At 36.8% G+C, this 15,438-nt stretch overlaps 2 protein-coding genes across 5 annotated transcripts in view; one reads left to right on the top strand and one right to left on the bottom strand.

Moving 5' to 3' along the window:
• nvy (CBFA2/RUNX1 partner transcriptional co-repressor nervy) overlaps positions 1–15,438 on the bottom strand; it is a 36,794-nt gene that overhangs the window by 216 nt on the left and 21,140 nt on the right. For 2 of the 4 annotated variants that reach the window (XM_081980578.1, XM_081980582.1), the window contains 9 exons: positions 8,496–8,644; positions 4,313–4,498; positions 4,111–4,257; positions 2,015–2,148; positions 828–1,088; positions 583–733; positions 388–529; positions 235–332; positions 23–130 (listed from right to left, as the gene is read on the bottom strand). In XM_081980578.1, the coding sequence (XP_081836704.1) occupies positions 23–130; positions 235–332; positions 388–529; positions 583–733; positions 828–1,088; positions 2,015–2,148; positions 4,111–4,257; positions 4,313–4,498; positions 8,496–8,644 (1,376 nt within the window). The remainder of the gene's footprint in view (positions 1–22; positions 131–234; positions 333–387; positions 530–582; positions 734–827; positions 1,089–2,014; positions 2,149–4,110; positions 4,258–4,312; positions 4,499–8,495; positions 8,645–15,438) is intronic. The other 2 variants (XM_081980579.1, XM_081980581.1) reach the window with 2 other exon arrangements.
• Positions 5,235–6,372, top strand: LOC145729717 (brachyurin-like). The gene is made up of 4 exons (XM_081980592.1): positions 5,235–5,394; positions 5,449–5,672; positions 5,722–5,972; positions 6,029–6,372. The coding sequence occupies exons 1-4, from the start codon at positions 5,329–5,331 to the stop codon at positions 6,328–6,330; spliced, it is 843 nt and encodes a 280-aa protein (XP_081836718.1). The 5' UTR covers positions 5,235–5,328; the 3' UTR covers positions 6,331–6,372.

The following is a 15,438-nucleotide window of genomic DNA, read 5'->3' as shown; positions in this document are numbered from 1 at the left end:
TGAAACATTGATAATTATTAACCTGATGGTGGTTTTCCCAATCTTTGTGTTGGCAAAAGGGGCCGCAATACCGGGCCAGGCTGCAACCCGAGCAGGTGTCGTGAGCTTTTCTACCGCAATTCCAGCAAGCCTGGAACATTATAGTGGTGTGTGTTTTGTGCACTTTGTGATTGGTCAAAAAATGCAGCTTTTTTGATCAATCACAAATTACCCACACTGATGACATTAACATACATTTTGCTGTGATGACACACTTTGACTGGAAGGCGACTGATTGTTATCTCCAAACTCTGAATGATTAATATTAGCCTCCTCATTGGATTTTCTTCCTTCTGACAAATGAAAAAAAAAATTGACACTCTGTTATTTGAAGCAAAAATCACTTACTACCTAGTGCCTTTTCCACTCTGGCTCTTTCAGCAGCCAACAGATCACCGGCTCGAGCTTCGGCCGCTGCTACAGCTCGCTGTAGCTCGATCACAGCCTGACGTTTCACGTCACCAACAGCCTCTTCAGCTCTCCGCCTCACCTGCACAACAACCACATAACACACTTCTAAGTGGTACCGAAATCTGATACTACCTCAGCTACCCGTTCTTCAGCAGCTCGAATTGCCGTGGTGATGATCTCGTTGGCCACCTTCTTCAAATCCTGTCCAACATCCTGTTTCCGCAACCATTCCGATGCCGGATCTTGCGCCGGTAGATTTCTTTGTTGAAGAATGGTTAAAGCCCTTAAAAGGTTTTTTGTATTGATGGGGTACATTGATGGGAAAACACTTACATGTTATTTTGATTAGAGTGACACTTAACTGGTGGTTAACTTACCTTTTGGTTTTTTCTACCATGGATAAAATGCAGTTCAACATCACGTGGATGTTGCGCCATTCCTCGTCACCGCGATTGCCGTGTTCTTCGGTTTTGATTGTTTGATTAGCGGTTTGATAGTCGAACATGTGAGAGTTGGATATGTTGGGCATGTACAGGTTGGGGTGTTGGTTAAATATGAACGGAGTAACACCGGCTGCTGGACGTTTTGGTGCTGGTGGATAATCTTCAGGTTGACCGTTGATACCGTTCTCGTAAGGTCTAAAATATTAATTTTTTTTTTTGGTACAAAATCTAATAGTAAATCCTCTTTTCTACACATAAGGTGCACTAGTGCCTTTGAGCATCTGTTTGGAACATCTCTATCGCACTTTCTCCCCTTTTACACGTCATTCCCAAGATCCTTTCGTGTCTTTTAATTATATACGTGTTAAGGAGCTTTTTAAGTTAGAATGTCGTAGTTTTCTGGGTAGACATTCCGAACAATAAATACGAAATCGTTCAATTCTGATAAACACAAAATAGAGTTGGGTGTGTGCGTGTGTTAGGCGGTATAATTAATTCGAATTTTATTGTAGGCAAGGCAAAAGCTTCGAGTTCATTTTTGCGTTTGACGGGCGCTCGTATTTTCGCCTCAAGCGAAAATTTATTCGCTATTCATTAAACAACTCGAACACAGAGCTTTTTGTGAATGAAAATAATAAACTAGCGCTGCCCGAGTATTTTACTAAATTAAACGATTTCAAAATTTCAATATGAACGCTGTTTATTGAAATTTAGCAATTTCTGGTCGTGAGGTTTTGACAGCCTCCCCGGGATTTTTCCAGGGGGGGGAGGAGGAGGAGATTAATAAATTACACACAACAGAAAATGGCGGTTTAAACTAATTAAAAACTATCAGAGAGAAGATCAAAAGTAGGAAAAGCACTTGCTGAGGCCGATATGCCTTCAATTTCGAAGAAACGTCGCAGCATCTGGTCGACTTTTAAACAAATGGCAGGAGTAGCAGGTTGATAGGGCCTTATGGAGTTCGGTCCGATATTCGGCGTCTCGACGTTTTATTAAAATGAATAATGGTTTCTTAAAGTGGGCCAACTGAGGCCCACTATAGCCAAAACAATACGACAGGACGGGGATTCTGTATTTCTAAACAAGTCAAATTTCCAATTGTGTGTTAATTAACTTACCCTTCTGATGATCGTCGTTTCAACCCCGCAATCGGGGTGGCCTCGCTTGACATAAATATTTCCGATGCCTCCGAAGGGGAATGAGCTGGTTCTAGAATTATGTGATCGTGGCTTCGGACGTATTGCAATGCAGACTAAATGAAGATGAAGTAGATTAGAATAAGAAAAAAATAAGTATGTGCAGCACGGTCCTGGAATTTAGGCTCAATTTACTGTCCCCCGTAATATAATCCCTTAATATCAGTTTAATTGTGTGTTTACACTTCAAATTTCAGAAGTGCGTTTTATGCTGGTTTTTGCCCTTTGACTAAACCAGAGTGGTAACTTTTTTCCAAAAATGTTCAGTACGTTTCTGGAATTACTCCCTCTAACTAATTTCAGGGTTGTAACTGCTTAAATTCAGAAATAATCACCTGAATTGAGTTAAATAGCTTTTTGCAACTGTTTTGTAAGTTTTTACCTTCTGACTAATCTGGGGAAGTTGTTTTTGATTATTTGCACAACTGCCCTGGAATTTAGACTCAATTTACTGTCCCTCATAGAAATTTCAGGTCCGTAACTGCCCCGAAATTTAGAAATTATGCCATGAAAGACGTAATTTGTAATATGATCCCTTAATATATGTCAGTTAATTGTGTGTTTACACTTCAAATTTCAGAAGTGCGTTTTATGCTGGTTTTTGCCCTTTGACTAAACCAGAGTGGTAACTTTTTTCCAAAAATGTTCAGTACGTTTCTGGAATTACTCCCTCTAACTAATTTCAGGGTTGTAACTGCTTAAATTCAGAAATAATCACCTGAATTGAGTTAAATAGCTTTTTGCAACTGTTTTGTAAGTTTTTACCTTCTGACTAATCTGGGGAAGTTGTTTTTGATTATTTGCACAACTGCCCTGGAATTTAGACTCAATTTACTGTCCCTCATAGAAATTTCAGGTCCGTAACTGCCCCGAAATTTGGAAATTATGCCATGAAAGACGTAATTTCTAATATGATCCCTTAATATCAGTTTAATTGTGTGTTTACACTTTAAATTTCAAAAGTGCATTTTATGCTGGTTTTTGCCCTTTGACTAAACCAGAGTGGTAACTTTTTTCCAAAAATGTTCAGTACGTTTCTGGAATTACTCCCTCTAACTAATTTCAGGATCGTAACTGCTTAAATTCAGAAATAATCACCTGAATTGACTTAAATAGCTTTTTGCAACTGTTTTGTAAGTTTTTACCTTCTAACTAAACTGGGGAAGTTGTTTTTGAAAATTTGCACAACTCCCCTGGAATTTAAACTCAATTTATTGTCTCTCCAACAAATTTCAGGTACGTAACATTTAAAATTCAAAAATTATCTCTTAAAAGACCACTTCAAGTCACTTGAGTTTTTTCTTTAGAGTGTGACTTTTTTTACCTGTACTGTCACAGTCTGACCCACACTTAAATTAAGCTCGGCTTACAAAACGACGGTGCAAACGGGGGTTATTGTAGTAATTTTTGTAGAGCTTTGAATTTTCTACAACTTTTATTCTTCTTTCGATTTTTTAAACAAAGCGAAGGTTAGGTTAAGTTTGCAACTTTTTTAGATTTTTTAATATGTTTTTAGAGGCTTTGGCAACATTTATTCATATTTTCCAACATACTAGACCTTTAGTGTACCTATATCTATTATAATAGTAATTAAATCTAATAGTTTTATGGTACCAAGTGAACAAATGAAATTTTTCCAATTATTGAAAGGTTTAAACAAAACACGCCCTTTATAGTTCCTTGAAAATTGATAAACTTGATTGCAAAAACAAAATTATTTACGATTCCTACATAAATAAGTCAAATTAATTTGATCTGTGACATATCATCTAGTGAAGCGTAATTCCCTCTAAGAACGTCACCGTAATCACTCAATTCTCATCCCCCTACAATTTTTGGAACCTTTCAGGAAGCCTCATGTTTAATGTAATTTCCCGTTTTTTTCTCTCTCTATTTACTTTTCATTATATGAAGCGAATTTCTTGAAAAGCAGGTGACGTTGATATCCATCTTCCCATCGTTTTACTTTAAAACCGATTAACATTATCGATCCCCCGGGACGATTTGTTTTCACTTACTTGCTTGTTCAGCCTGGCCAAGGTGTGAATTTCCCTTTGCAGCAAGGGCATGTGCGTCCTTAAAAATGGGAGCACAAAGGGCCTCAAAGGGAAATTGGTGACGTCTTGCAGGGAATGATGGAACTCTTCGATACTCAAATTTGAACTCTGCAAAACTAACTTTAGTCGCAAATGAAATAAACAATTAACGACCTTTACTTACGACTAAATTTAAAACTAGACTTTTGACTCTGTCCCCCACGTCTGAACTGATATCGTTGCCAAATTGCACCAAGGTGCTGAGAAACTTTTTCACTTTTGTTAGTTGCCTTCCAGTAGCGTAATTCCCTAAACTGCCATATTGGAGATCGGAGTATGCCCTAGGGCTTTCTAAGGTCAAGGACAAAGCCTACAAAATAAGGTAAATTATTATTTATAAAACTAGTTTTTCAGAATACAAGAGTTGTTTAAATTCAAAAAACCGACCAGTATGTCGTAGTAAGTTATTTTAAGTTTGTTCAGTTTTCGAACTAGTGTATGTGTATCCTTCTCTATCAAACGTCAGTGAAACGGTACAGCAATACTGCAAATTTAAACCTAACCCTACTAATACGAAAGTCATCCCCAACGAGATTATTACAACCAATAGAAACGCTCAGAGTTAGTTACGTCATAATGTCTGCGCAATAATAAATTTTAAATTTAGTCAGGAAACGTAGTGTTGCGTAAAAATGTCTGTAAGTTTGATTTTTAGTTTAAATTTAAAAAATATAAAATTTTTGCACTTCTTTCTACTGCAAATGACTAAAAACTAGTTTTTTAATTTGTGGGATTTGTAGAATTTGGGTTTTCCAGAAGTATTAAAAATCTTCTAGTCACCTTTTACGTTTCAAGTATATAAACAGCATTTAGTAACGTACAGCATACCGCTGCTAATCTCCTGTTTTTATCCCATTTGTTGAGTGATTTACAGCAATAAAGTGACACTTTTCAGTAGTAAAGTGAATAAACAAATTTAATCTAAGCTCTCTGGGTGGTGGTTTGCAACATACCTCCTGTAATACCGATTAAAATACGATTATGACGTTGAAATTAGCAAAACTAGGGAATTAAGATGGGATTAATACGGAAGGGGGAGCAATAATATGTTTTCGGAAAAAGATTAGAAAGTTTGTTATAAAAACTGTCGATAGTCACGATATTGGCATAGTTTGGTAGCTTGGCTTCAAGAGTGCCAAAATGAAAGTCGCGGTTGTTGCTTTAGTTTGTTTTCTGAGCGCCTTTGTTGCTGCTGATCCCTTTGTGGTAAGTTTTTTCTATAAAACATGATTATTGGGTGTTTAATGAATTATTGTGAAGGAATTGGGTGCTGATTGGGCTAACCTCAAACCATTAGCCATCCATGTGGAACCCATTGGTCCTGCTCCTGAAGACCTATCAGGAACCAGAATTGTAGGTGGAAGCACAGCCACTCGCAACCAATTCCCTTATCAAGTGGCGTTGATCATTAACAACTCTGGGTTCTGCGGTGGTTCGATTATTAGTAACGCTTTTGTGTTGACTGCCGCCCATTGTGTTGACACGTAAGTCATTGAGTTTGGTGTTAGCAATCACTTAAAATGATTACTCCAGAGCTACTTCTGTACAAATCATCGCTGGTGCTCACAATCCTACCACCACCGTAAACGAACCCACCCAAGTAAGATTAGTAGCCGCTGCCCTGTCCATTCACGCCCAGTGGAACCGCGCCACCCTTCAAAACGACATTGCTCTCCTAAGAGCAGCCTCCATCCCAGTTGGATCCACCGGAATCTCTGCTATATCTCTAGCCCCAGCTAGCTCTGGCAACTTTGCCGGATCTACTGCAGTGCTATCCGGATGGGGTTAGTTTTCAACTGTTCACTTTAACTTTCCAATTCACAACAAAACATGAATACAGGAAGAATCAGTGACTCCAGCAACTCCATCGCCTCTGAATTGCAAACCATCCAATTGCCGGTAATCACCAACGCCGTTTGTCAATCCTCTTTCGGTAGTACCGTTCAGGATCAACACATTTGCACTTCTGGCGCTGGCGGACGTGGTGCTTGCAATGGTGACTCTGGTGGTCCTTTGGTGGTGAGCGGTGTCGAAATTGGTGTGGTATCATTCGGTGCCAGTCAATGCCAAGCTGGACATCCTTCCGTTTATGCTAGAGTTTCTTTCTTCAGATCGTGGATCCAAACCAATTCTGGTGTCTAAATTTTTTTTGACAGTTTGATAATTAAATTTAAGTGAATATTGTTTTTACATTTTATTTCCCTTTAAGTGTTCAGTTCAAACGTCACCATCAAAGAGATTTTTGTTGGATGAAACATTTAAGTCACAATTTTATCACAAGTTTTTGACTGTGTTTACGCCGGTGATAGTTAATCTTCTAAGGTTTTGTTAGGATAGTTTCACTACAGATTTTTGCTAGTGGGAGTTGATGGAACAAATGTACCCAAACACAGGTGGAAATTTCATAATTATTAATAGGAGGGAAGAAAGTTGTAAAGAATTTCATTCTAATCAACTTTGCTAGATGACGTTTTGTGAGCTTTACACGTCTTCAAAAATTATACATAGGAATATCCTGTATGTCAAAACTAAAAGTGACGTCATTAAACAGTTGGTCACGTGACGACTTTACCAGAAAGTCTAACCAAAATCATGTGACCTACTGACATTTTATTTAAAATCGCAGTTGGCATGAATTATTTAAGGTCACGATGCACCGCCCTCTGTACAAAAAAGCCAAGAAGGTGCATTCCAAAAATTCCAATATGGCCGAAATAGTGGTTGACAGTTTGCATTTGTTTGTATTGTGGACATTGAGTTTTTCGATGATTAAATTAATTTTTAAGGTTTAAAGTCAAGACTTGGGATTACTTGCCAAAGTAATTTTTGTTTGCTATTATATATTGTTGTTTATATGTTTATTGTTCTAGTGAAAGTGTAGTTTGTGTTCATTTTATTGTGTTATCACTATTGTTATTGTTCCTTCATTGTTCTATAATTTGTTGTTGGTTTTTTAACTTAAATTCTATTGCCTCTACAATATGCCGTCCACTTGTTGTTTTCCAAATTGTAAAAGCAATTTGGTAAAAGGCCCAAAAGTGTCTGTCTTTTACTTTCCAAAAGACCCTGCTCGAACCCAACAGTGGTTGAAAGCTTTGTACTGGAATGATTTTACTCCAACACAATACTCAGTGGTAGTACAATATGCTTTCTCATTCAGTAAACTTATTGCCTCTTACATACATAGGTATGTGAGTTACATTTTGAGGCCGCCTGAATTTTGAGAGCAACAAAGGTTTACTCTGAAGAAACAGGACAGCTTTTAGAAGTTCCATTGGCACATTTACATTTTAAAAGAAAGGTCTTGGTAATAATATAAAACCCATTTACCAGTTTTGCTTACCTAGCTTCAAGGATTTCCAAATTTTCTTTGATTGAGCAATTTTCACATTAGTTTGTTGTACTTTCCAGGACAAAGGGTTCTAACCAAACTTGCTTTGGCTGGACTTATGTATAAAAAGCCATATCTACACATATCTGGATCAGGAATGAAGCGTTCTTTGATTTTTCACTCACAACTTCTAATCAACTACACGAAAAAATTAAAAAGAACATATTTTCTACTGCATCTGTATAGGTTTGTGTACAAAACGAAAACCGCTAACGCCGCCATTAAAAGTGACATTCTAGGCTTTCTTGTACAGGGGGCGGTGCACGATGACATTGTTTGACAAAACAATATATTGGAAAACTGTCATTTTTACGTCATCGTAACACCACATGATTATATATTTGATTGTAGTATAGTCTGTTGCACCGATTTTCTGAGTATAGTTTATTCTTTAAAACTTTCAACAATCTTGATTTGACAACGTGGTTAACATATCATATGATGATGCAAAATACCACTTTCTGCACTGGTTAGGTAAAAAAACCTATTCCTATGACACACACAAATGTTTGTATTCTACCCTGTTGAGTTCGGAAAACTGAAAATATTAAAAAGTTAAAGGTAAACACTGCGCTTGATGGAAATAAAGATTATCCAGTTTAAAGTTTGAGGCAAACACAGAACGAGATAATATGCGAAGTTTCTGTGCTTGACAAAAAAAACGGCCGCAAGAAATTTCTCCTGTTCGTGAAAGACAAGGTTGCCGAAGCTTATTTTTGCCAGGGGGATAGAGGAGAAAGGAGGAGTGGGCACTTCAGTTTTTCTGCGGACCTGGAGAGCGGCGTGCAACTGACTTTCCCCGAATTAGGAAAAACGAATTCGCTCCGTATACAAGAAGTTTACCCCGGATCCGTTTGCGCGATAAATGTTTTTCTTTACTCGGACAACTTAAATTTGTTTTTCAAATGGGTCTTACCGTGGCGGCGGGGTGAGACGGGGGCGGCGTCAAACTGTCCGAGTTTCCATTATTTGCAGGTGGTGATGACTGCGATGGAGAGTGTGGCGTGGTGGCTTGACGGGCTCCTTCGGGAGAATCCGGTGTTTTGCATCGGTCCTTAGACATCCCTACAAAATAGAGCGACTTTTACTAAAAAATGATAAAAGCCTGGTGACCAGTGTGTACGCAATTTACGACCTTATGAAGGATTTCTTAGCTGGAAGCTTTGAAAAGAGCGATCGCTCGGCATCATCTGGCAATGATGGAAATAGTAAATGAAAGCCATTACCATGGAGAGGTGTCAGAGGCAGAGTCGCTCTATGGCGATTGTTTGATCGTCTAGAGCCGGCTGCGTTTTACGTTTGAGGGCCCGTCACTGCCAGCTTTCCGCACAGCTACGTGTGCTATGACGGTGTTTGAAACAGCTTCTTTACCAACTAATCGCTCTTGAGAAAGAATAGAGCTTTTTAAGCTTGATTATGTTATTTCACCCTGTATTAAGACTATTTTATTTAAATTTGCGTGCCTGTAACCTAAACCAGTTTTGACCAAACCTAAAAATGATAATTTTCTGGTTTTTATGTCTCTCTTCTCTCTACTGCTCTGAGAGACGTCACAATGAATTTAAATATTCGGGTGGATTAGCAGTCGAATAAATTCATTCTAACCTCTATAAAACGTGCATATCGTATCTCGGAGGCGCCGGCAGGAATGCTTGGAATTCCCGACAGCACGTAAGTTGCCTTTTCCCTGACAGGGTCCACACTGCTCGGGGCTGATAACGCTTTGTGGAAGGGAAACCCGGAATTGGGGGGGTTAGTTCGGTCGGATAAACGACACGTTTTATTCGTTTTGTTTTGTTGTCGCCCTTTTCTATAGGAGGACACTTGTCCACCTTTATATGTGATTAGATCACTGTTCCAAAAGAAAATCTGTGCAGTGGTTGCGTGAATATCAGCACAGTGATTGGTCAAAAAAAGCTGCTAGACAGTCAAATAATCGTTCTCTTTGCAAATAGAATTACAGTGTAATGTGCGAAAAATTTCAGAATGAATTGATTCCAAAAAAAAATATTTATGCCTTCTGGAACGTTGTAGAACTTCAAAAAACCAAATTCTCCGAAAGCCTTCTAGGACCTTCTACAACCCCCAAAATCTTCCGGAACATTGTAGCATCTTCTAAAGACAAAACGTTCTAAAACCTTCTAAAAACTTCGAGAACCCTCTAGGCCATTTTAAAAGTTCCCAGATCTTTGTAGAAGCTTCACAAATTTGTCAAAACGATTCACAACCTTGCAGAGTTTCAGAACCGTTTAAAACCATTTAGAATTTAATATGAGCCTTTGAAAACGTTCTACAAATGTTCTAATGCCTTTTGGAACATTTTAGAACTTTCCAAATTTTCCCGGAAGCCTTCTAGGACCTTCTAAAATTATTTGCAAGGTATCTAAAACTCCCAAAGCCTTCCGGAACATTATAGAATATTCTAAAGACTTTGCGAAGCGTTCTAGAAGATTCGGGAACCTTCTGGACCATTCTAAAACTTCCCAGATTTTTGTAGAGGCTTCACAAATTTGTCAAAACGATTCACAACCTTGCAGAGTTTGAGAACCATTTAAAACTATTTAGACTTTAGTAGGAATCTTTGAAAACGTTCTACAAATTTCTAGAAATTTTCCGGAACGTTCTAATGCCTTTTTGAACATTCTAGAACTTTCCAAATTTTCCGGAAGCCTTCTAGGACCTTCTAAAACTATTTGCAAGGTATCTAAAACTTCCAAAGCCTTCCGGAACATTATAGAATATTCTAAAGACTTTGCGAAGCGTTCTAGAAGATTCGGGAACCTTCTAGACCATTCTAAAACTTCCCAGATCTTTGTAGAGGCTTCTCAAATTTGTCAAAACGATTCACAACCTTGCACAGTTTCAGAACCGTTTAAAACCATTTAGACTTTAGTAGGAATCTTCGAAAACGTTCTACAAATTTCCAGAAATCTTCCGGAACGTGCTAATGCCTTTTGGAACATTCTAGAACTTTCCAAATTTTCCGGAAGCCTTCTAGGACCTTCTAAAACTATTTGCAAGGTATCTAAAACTCCCAAAGCCTTCCGGAACATTATAGAATATTCTAAAGACTTTGCGAAGCGTTCTAGAACCTTCTAAAAGCTTCGAGAACCTTTTAGACCATTCTAAAACTTTCCAGACCTTTGTAGAGGCTTCACAAATTTGTCAAAACGATTCACAACCTTGCAGAGTTTCAGAACCGTTTAAAATCATTTAGACTTTAGTAAGAGTCTTTGAAAACGTTCTACAAATTTCTAGAAATTTTCCGGAACGTTCTAATGCCTTTTTGAACATTCTAGAACTTTCCAAATTTTCCGGAAGCCTTCTAGGACCTTCTAAAACTATTTGCAAGGTATCTAAAACTCAAGCCTTCCGGAACATTGTAGAATCAGAAGCAGGAACATAGAAGCATTCTAGAACATTTTAAAACGTTCTAGAAACTTTTAAATTCTTCGGGAACCTTCTAGACCATTCTAAAACCTCCCAAATCTTTGTAGAAGCTTCACAAACTTGTCAAAATGATTCACAACCTTGCAGAGTTTCAGAACCGTTTAAAACTATTTAGACTTGGTAGGAATCTTTGAAAACGTTATACAAATTTCCAGAAATTTTCCAGAAGCGTTCTAGGACCTTCTAAAACTATCTGCAAGGTATTTAAAACTCCCAAAGCCTTCCGAAACATTGTAGAATCTTCTAAAGAATTTGCGAAGCGTTCTAGAACCTTTTAAAAGCTTTGGGAACCTTCTAGACCATTCTAAAACCTCCCAAATCTTTGTAGAAGCTTCACAAATTGGTCAAAACAATTCACAACCTTGCAGAGTTTCAGAACCATTTAGACTTTAGTAGGAATCTTTGAAAACGTTATACAAATTTCCAAAAATTTTCCGAAACGTTCTAATCCCTTTTGGAACATTCTAGAACTTTCCAAATTTTCCGGAATGCTTCTAGGACCTTCTAAAACTATTTTCAATGTATCTAAAACTCCCAAAGTCTTCCGGTACATTATAGAATATTCTAAAGACTTTGCGAAGCGTTCTAGAAGCTTCGGGAACCTTCTAGACGATTCTAAAACTTCCCAGATCTGTGCAGAGGCTTCACAAATTTGTCAAAACGATTCACAACCTTGCAGAGTTTCAGAACCGTTTAAAACCATTTAGACTTTAGTAGAAATCTTTGAAAACGTTCTACAAATTTCCAGAAATTTTCCGGAACGTTCTAATGCCTTTTGGAACATTCTAGAACTTTCCAAATTTTCCGGAATCCGTCTAGGACCTTCTAAAACTATTTTCAAGGTATCTAAAACTCCCAAAGCGTTCCGGAACATTATAGAATATTCTAAAGACTTTGCGAAGCGTTCTAGAAACTTCGGGAACCTTCTAGACCATTCTAAAACTTCTCAGATCTTTGTAGAGGCTTCACAAATTTGTCAAAACGATTCACAACCTTGCAGAGTTTCAAAATCGTTTAAAACCATTTAGACTTTAGTAAGAGCCTTTGAAAACGTTATACAAATTTCCAGAAATTTTCCGGAACGTTCTAATGCCTTTTGGAACATTCTAGAACTTTCCAAATTTTCCGGAAGCCTTCTAGGACCTTCTAAAACTATTTGCAAAGTATCTAAAACTCCCAAAGCCTTCCAAAACATTGTTGAATCTTCTAAAGACTTTGCGAAGCATTCTAGAACATTTTTAAACGTTCTAGAACCTTTTAAATTCTTCGGGAACCTTCTAGACCATTCTAAAACCTCCCAAATCTTTGTAGAGGTTTCACAAACTTGTCATAAGGATTCACAACCTTGCAGAGCGTCTCAGAACCTTTTAAAAACATTTAGACTTTAGTAGTAATCATTCAAAATGTTCTACAAATTTCCAGAACTTTTCTCAAACATTCTAGAACCTTCTATAGTCTTCTAATAACCTTCTACACCATTTTAAAACTGTTTAGGGTATTATAGAATTTTTATAGTCTCCGAGAAGCTCCTAGAATTTTCCAAAACGTTTCAAAAATCTTCTAAAAGCTTCTAGAGTCTTTTCTAGCATTCTAGGATATTTCCAAACCTCCTAGCTCTTTGTAGAAGTTGTTACAACATTCTAGTGATATTCCGAATGATCCAAAGCCTTGTAGAATCTTCTTATAGCTATATAGCAATAGTTTATTTAGTTAAAAATTGACTTTTTAATACGTTTGTTCAAAAAATCTCAAAATATTCCAAATCTTTGAAAAGTTTTTCTTCTATAAGCTCCTAGAACGTTTCAAGTTTCAAGAAAATCTTTGAGAACATTCTAGAAGTTTTTAGAGCTCTAGAAGATTATAAAAATCTTCGTTCTGAAGGGTTATAGAACCTCCTCAAACGTTTTAAAACCTCTTGGAAACACTTTAAAAGCTTTCAGATGTCTATAACGTTCTAAAACCTTCCAAAAAATTCTAGAGAGGTTTGGAGCCTTCAAGAATATTCTGTAGGGTTCCAAAACCGTCCAGAAGGTACTGGAAAGTTTCAGAGAGTTCTAGAATTGTCTAGAACGTTTTAAAAACTGTCTGAAACTTCTAGTACTGCCTGAAAATGTATAAAACATTCTGAATCATTTTACAGTGTTTTAGAGCCTCTCTGAACGTGCTAAAACCATCTAGAATCTCTCGAAACATTCTATATTTTATGACTTTTCCAAATACTTCTACTAAGTTTTAAAAACCTTCCAGACAAAACCTCTTGGAAACACTTTAAAAGCTTTCAGATGTTTATAACGTTCTAAAACCTTCTAAAAAATTCTAGAGAGATGTAAAAACCATATACAACCTTTTGGAGCCTTCAAGAATATTCTGTAGGGTTCCAAAACCGTCCAGAAGGTGTTGGAACGTTTCAGAGAGTTCCAGAATTGTCTAGAACGTTTCAAAAACTTTCTGAAACTTCTAGTACTTCCTGATAATGTATAAAACATTCTGAATCATTTTACAGTGTTTTAGAGCCTCTCTGAACGTGCTAAAACCATCTATAATCTCTCAAAACATTCTATATTTTAGGATTTTTCCAAATACTTCTACTAAGTTTTAAAAACCTTCCAGACAAAACCTCTTGGAAACACTTTAAAAGCTTTCAGATGTTTATAACGTTCTAAAACCTTCCAAAAAATTCTAGAGAGGTGTAAAAACCATATACAACCTTTTGGAGCCTTCAAGAGTATTCTGTAGGGTTCCAAAACCGTCCAGAAGGTACTGGAAAGTTTCAGAGAGTTCTAGAATTGTCTAGAACGTTTTAAACACTTTCTGAAACTTCTAGCACTTCCTGATAATGTATAAAACATTCTGAATCATTTTACAGTGTTTTAGAGCCTCTCTGAACGTGCTAAAACCATCTAGAATCTCTCAAAACATTCTATATTTTAGGATTTTTTCAAATACTTCTACTAAGTTTTAAAAACCTTCCAGACAAAACCTCTTGGAAACACTTTAAAAGCTTTCAGATGTTTATGACGTTCTAAAACCTTCCACAAAATTCTAGAGAGGTGTAAAAACCATATACAACCTTTTGGAGCCTTCAAGAATAGTCTGTAGGGTTCCAAAACCGTCCAGAAGGTACTGGAAAGTTTCAGAGAGTTCTAGAATTGTCTAGAACGTTTTAAAAACTTTCTGAAACTTCTAGTACTTCCTGATAATGTATAAAACATTCTGAATTATTTTACAGTGTTTTAGAGCCTCTCTGAACGTGCTAAAACCATCTAGAATCTCTCGAAACATTCTATATTTTATGACTTTTCCAAATACTTCTACTAAGTTTTAAAAACCTTCCAGACAAAACCTCTTGGAAACACTTTAAAAGCTTTCAGATGTTTATAACGTTCTAAAACCTTCTAAAAAATTCTAGAGAGATGTAAAAACCATATACAACCTTTTGGAGCCTTCAAGAATATTCTGTAGGGTTCCAAAACCGTCCAGAAGGTGTTGGAACGTTTCAGAGAGTTCCAGAATTGTCTAGAACGTTTCAAAAACTTTCTGAAACTTCTAGTACTTCCTGATAATGTATAAAACATTCTGAATCATTTTACAGTGTTTTAGAGCCTCTCTGAACGTGCTAAAACCATCTATAATCTCTCAAAACATTCTATATTTTAGGATTTTTCCAAATACTTCTACTAAGTTTTAAAAACCTTCCAGACAAAACCTCTTGGAAACACTTTAAAAGCTTTCAGATGTTTATGACGTTCTAAAACCTTCCACAAAATTCTAGAGAGGTGTAAAAACCATATACAACCTTTTGGAGCCTTCAAGAATATTCTGTAGGGTTCCAAAACCGTCCAGAAGGTGCTGGAACGTTTCAGAGAGTCCTAGAATCGTCTAGAACGCTTTAAAAACTGTCTGAAACTTCTAGTACTTCCTGATAATGTATAAAACATTCTGAATCATTTTACAGTGTTTTAGAGCCTCTCTGAAAGTGCTAAAACCATCTAAAATCTTTTGAAACATTCTATATTTTCAGAATTTTTCAAAATACTATTACAAAGTTTTAAGAACCTTCCAGAGGAGTCAATAAAGTTCTAAAATGGTCTAGAACCTACTTCCAGAAGTAACTAATAGATTCCAAAACATTCTACAGCGCCCTAGAACGTTTTAGAGCTTCTCAGAATTTTCTAAAATATTCTAGATCCGTCCAGAACTTTGAAAAAAAGTTTTGACCAATTGGTTCTCTCTGTTCCTATTTAAGAATTACATCTTAGCAGTAATATACTTCTAGCTGAGACCGAAATTGCAAACAAAATCAAACGAAACGTTAAAAGTATAATTAAACCCATTAACGCCCTCATACTTCTGGATTATTTTGTCGATAATTTCCAGCAAAACGGGAATTATTTTCTATAAAGCCCTCC

This window comes from Ips typographus, linkage group LG5 (assembly GCF_016097725.1).
Source record: "Ips typographus isolate SLU linkage group LG5, UJ_Ityp_2.0, whole genome shotgun sequence".
Classification (NCBI taxonomy): Eukaryota; Metazoa; Arthropoda; class Insecta; order Coleoptera; family Curculionidae; genus Ips; species Ips typographus.
The sequence above is the reverse complement of the archived record's forward strand: the minus strand, read 5'-3'. Positions and strand labels throughout refer to the sequence as shown.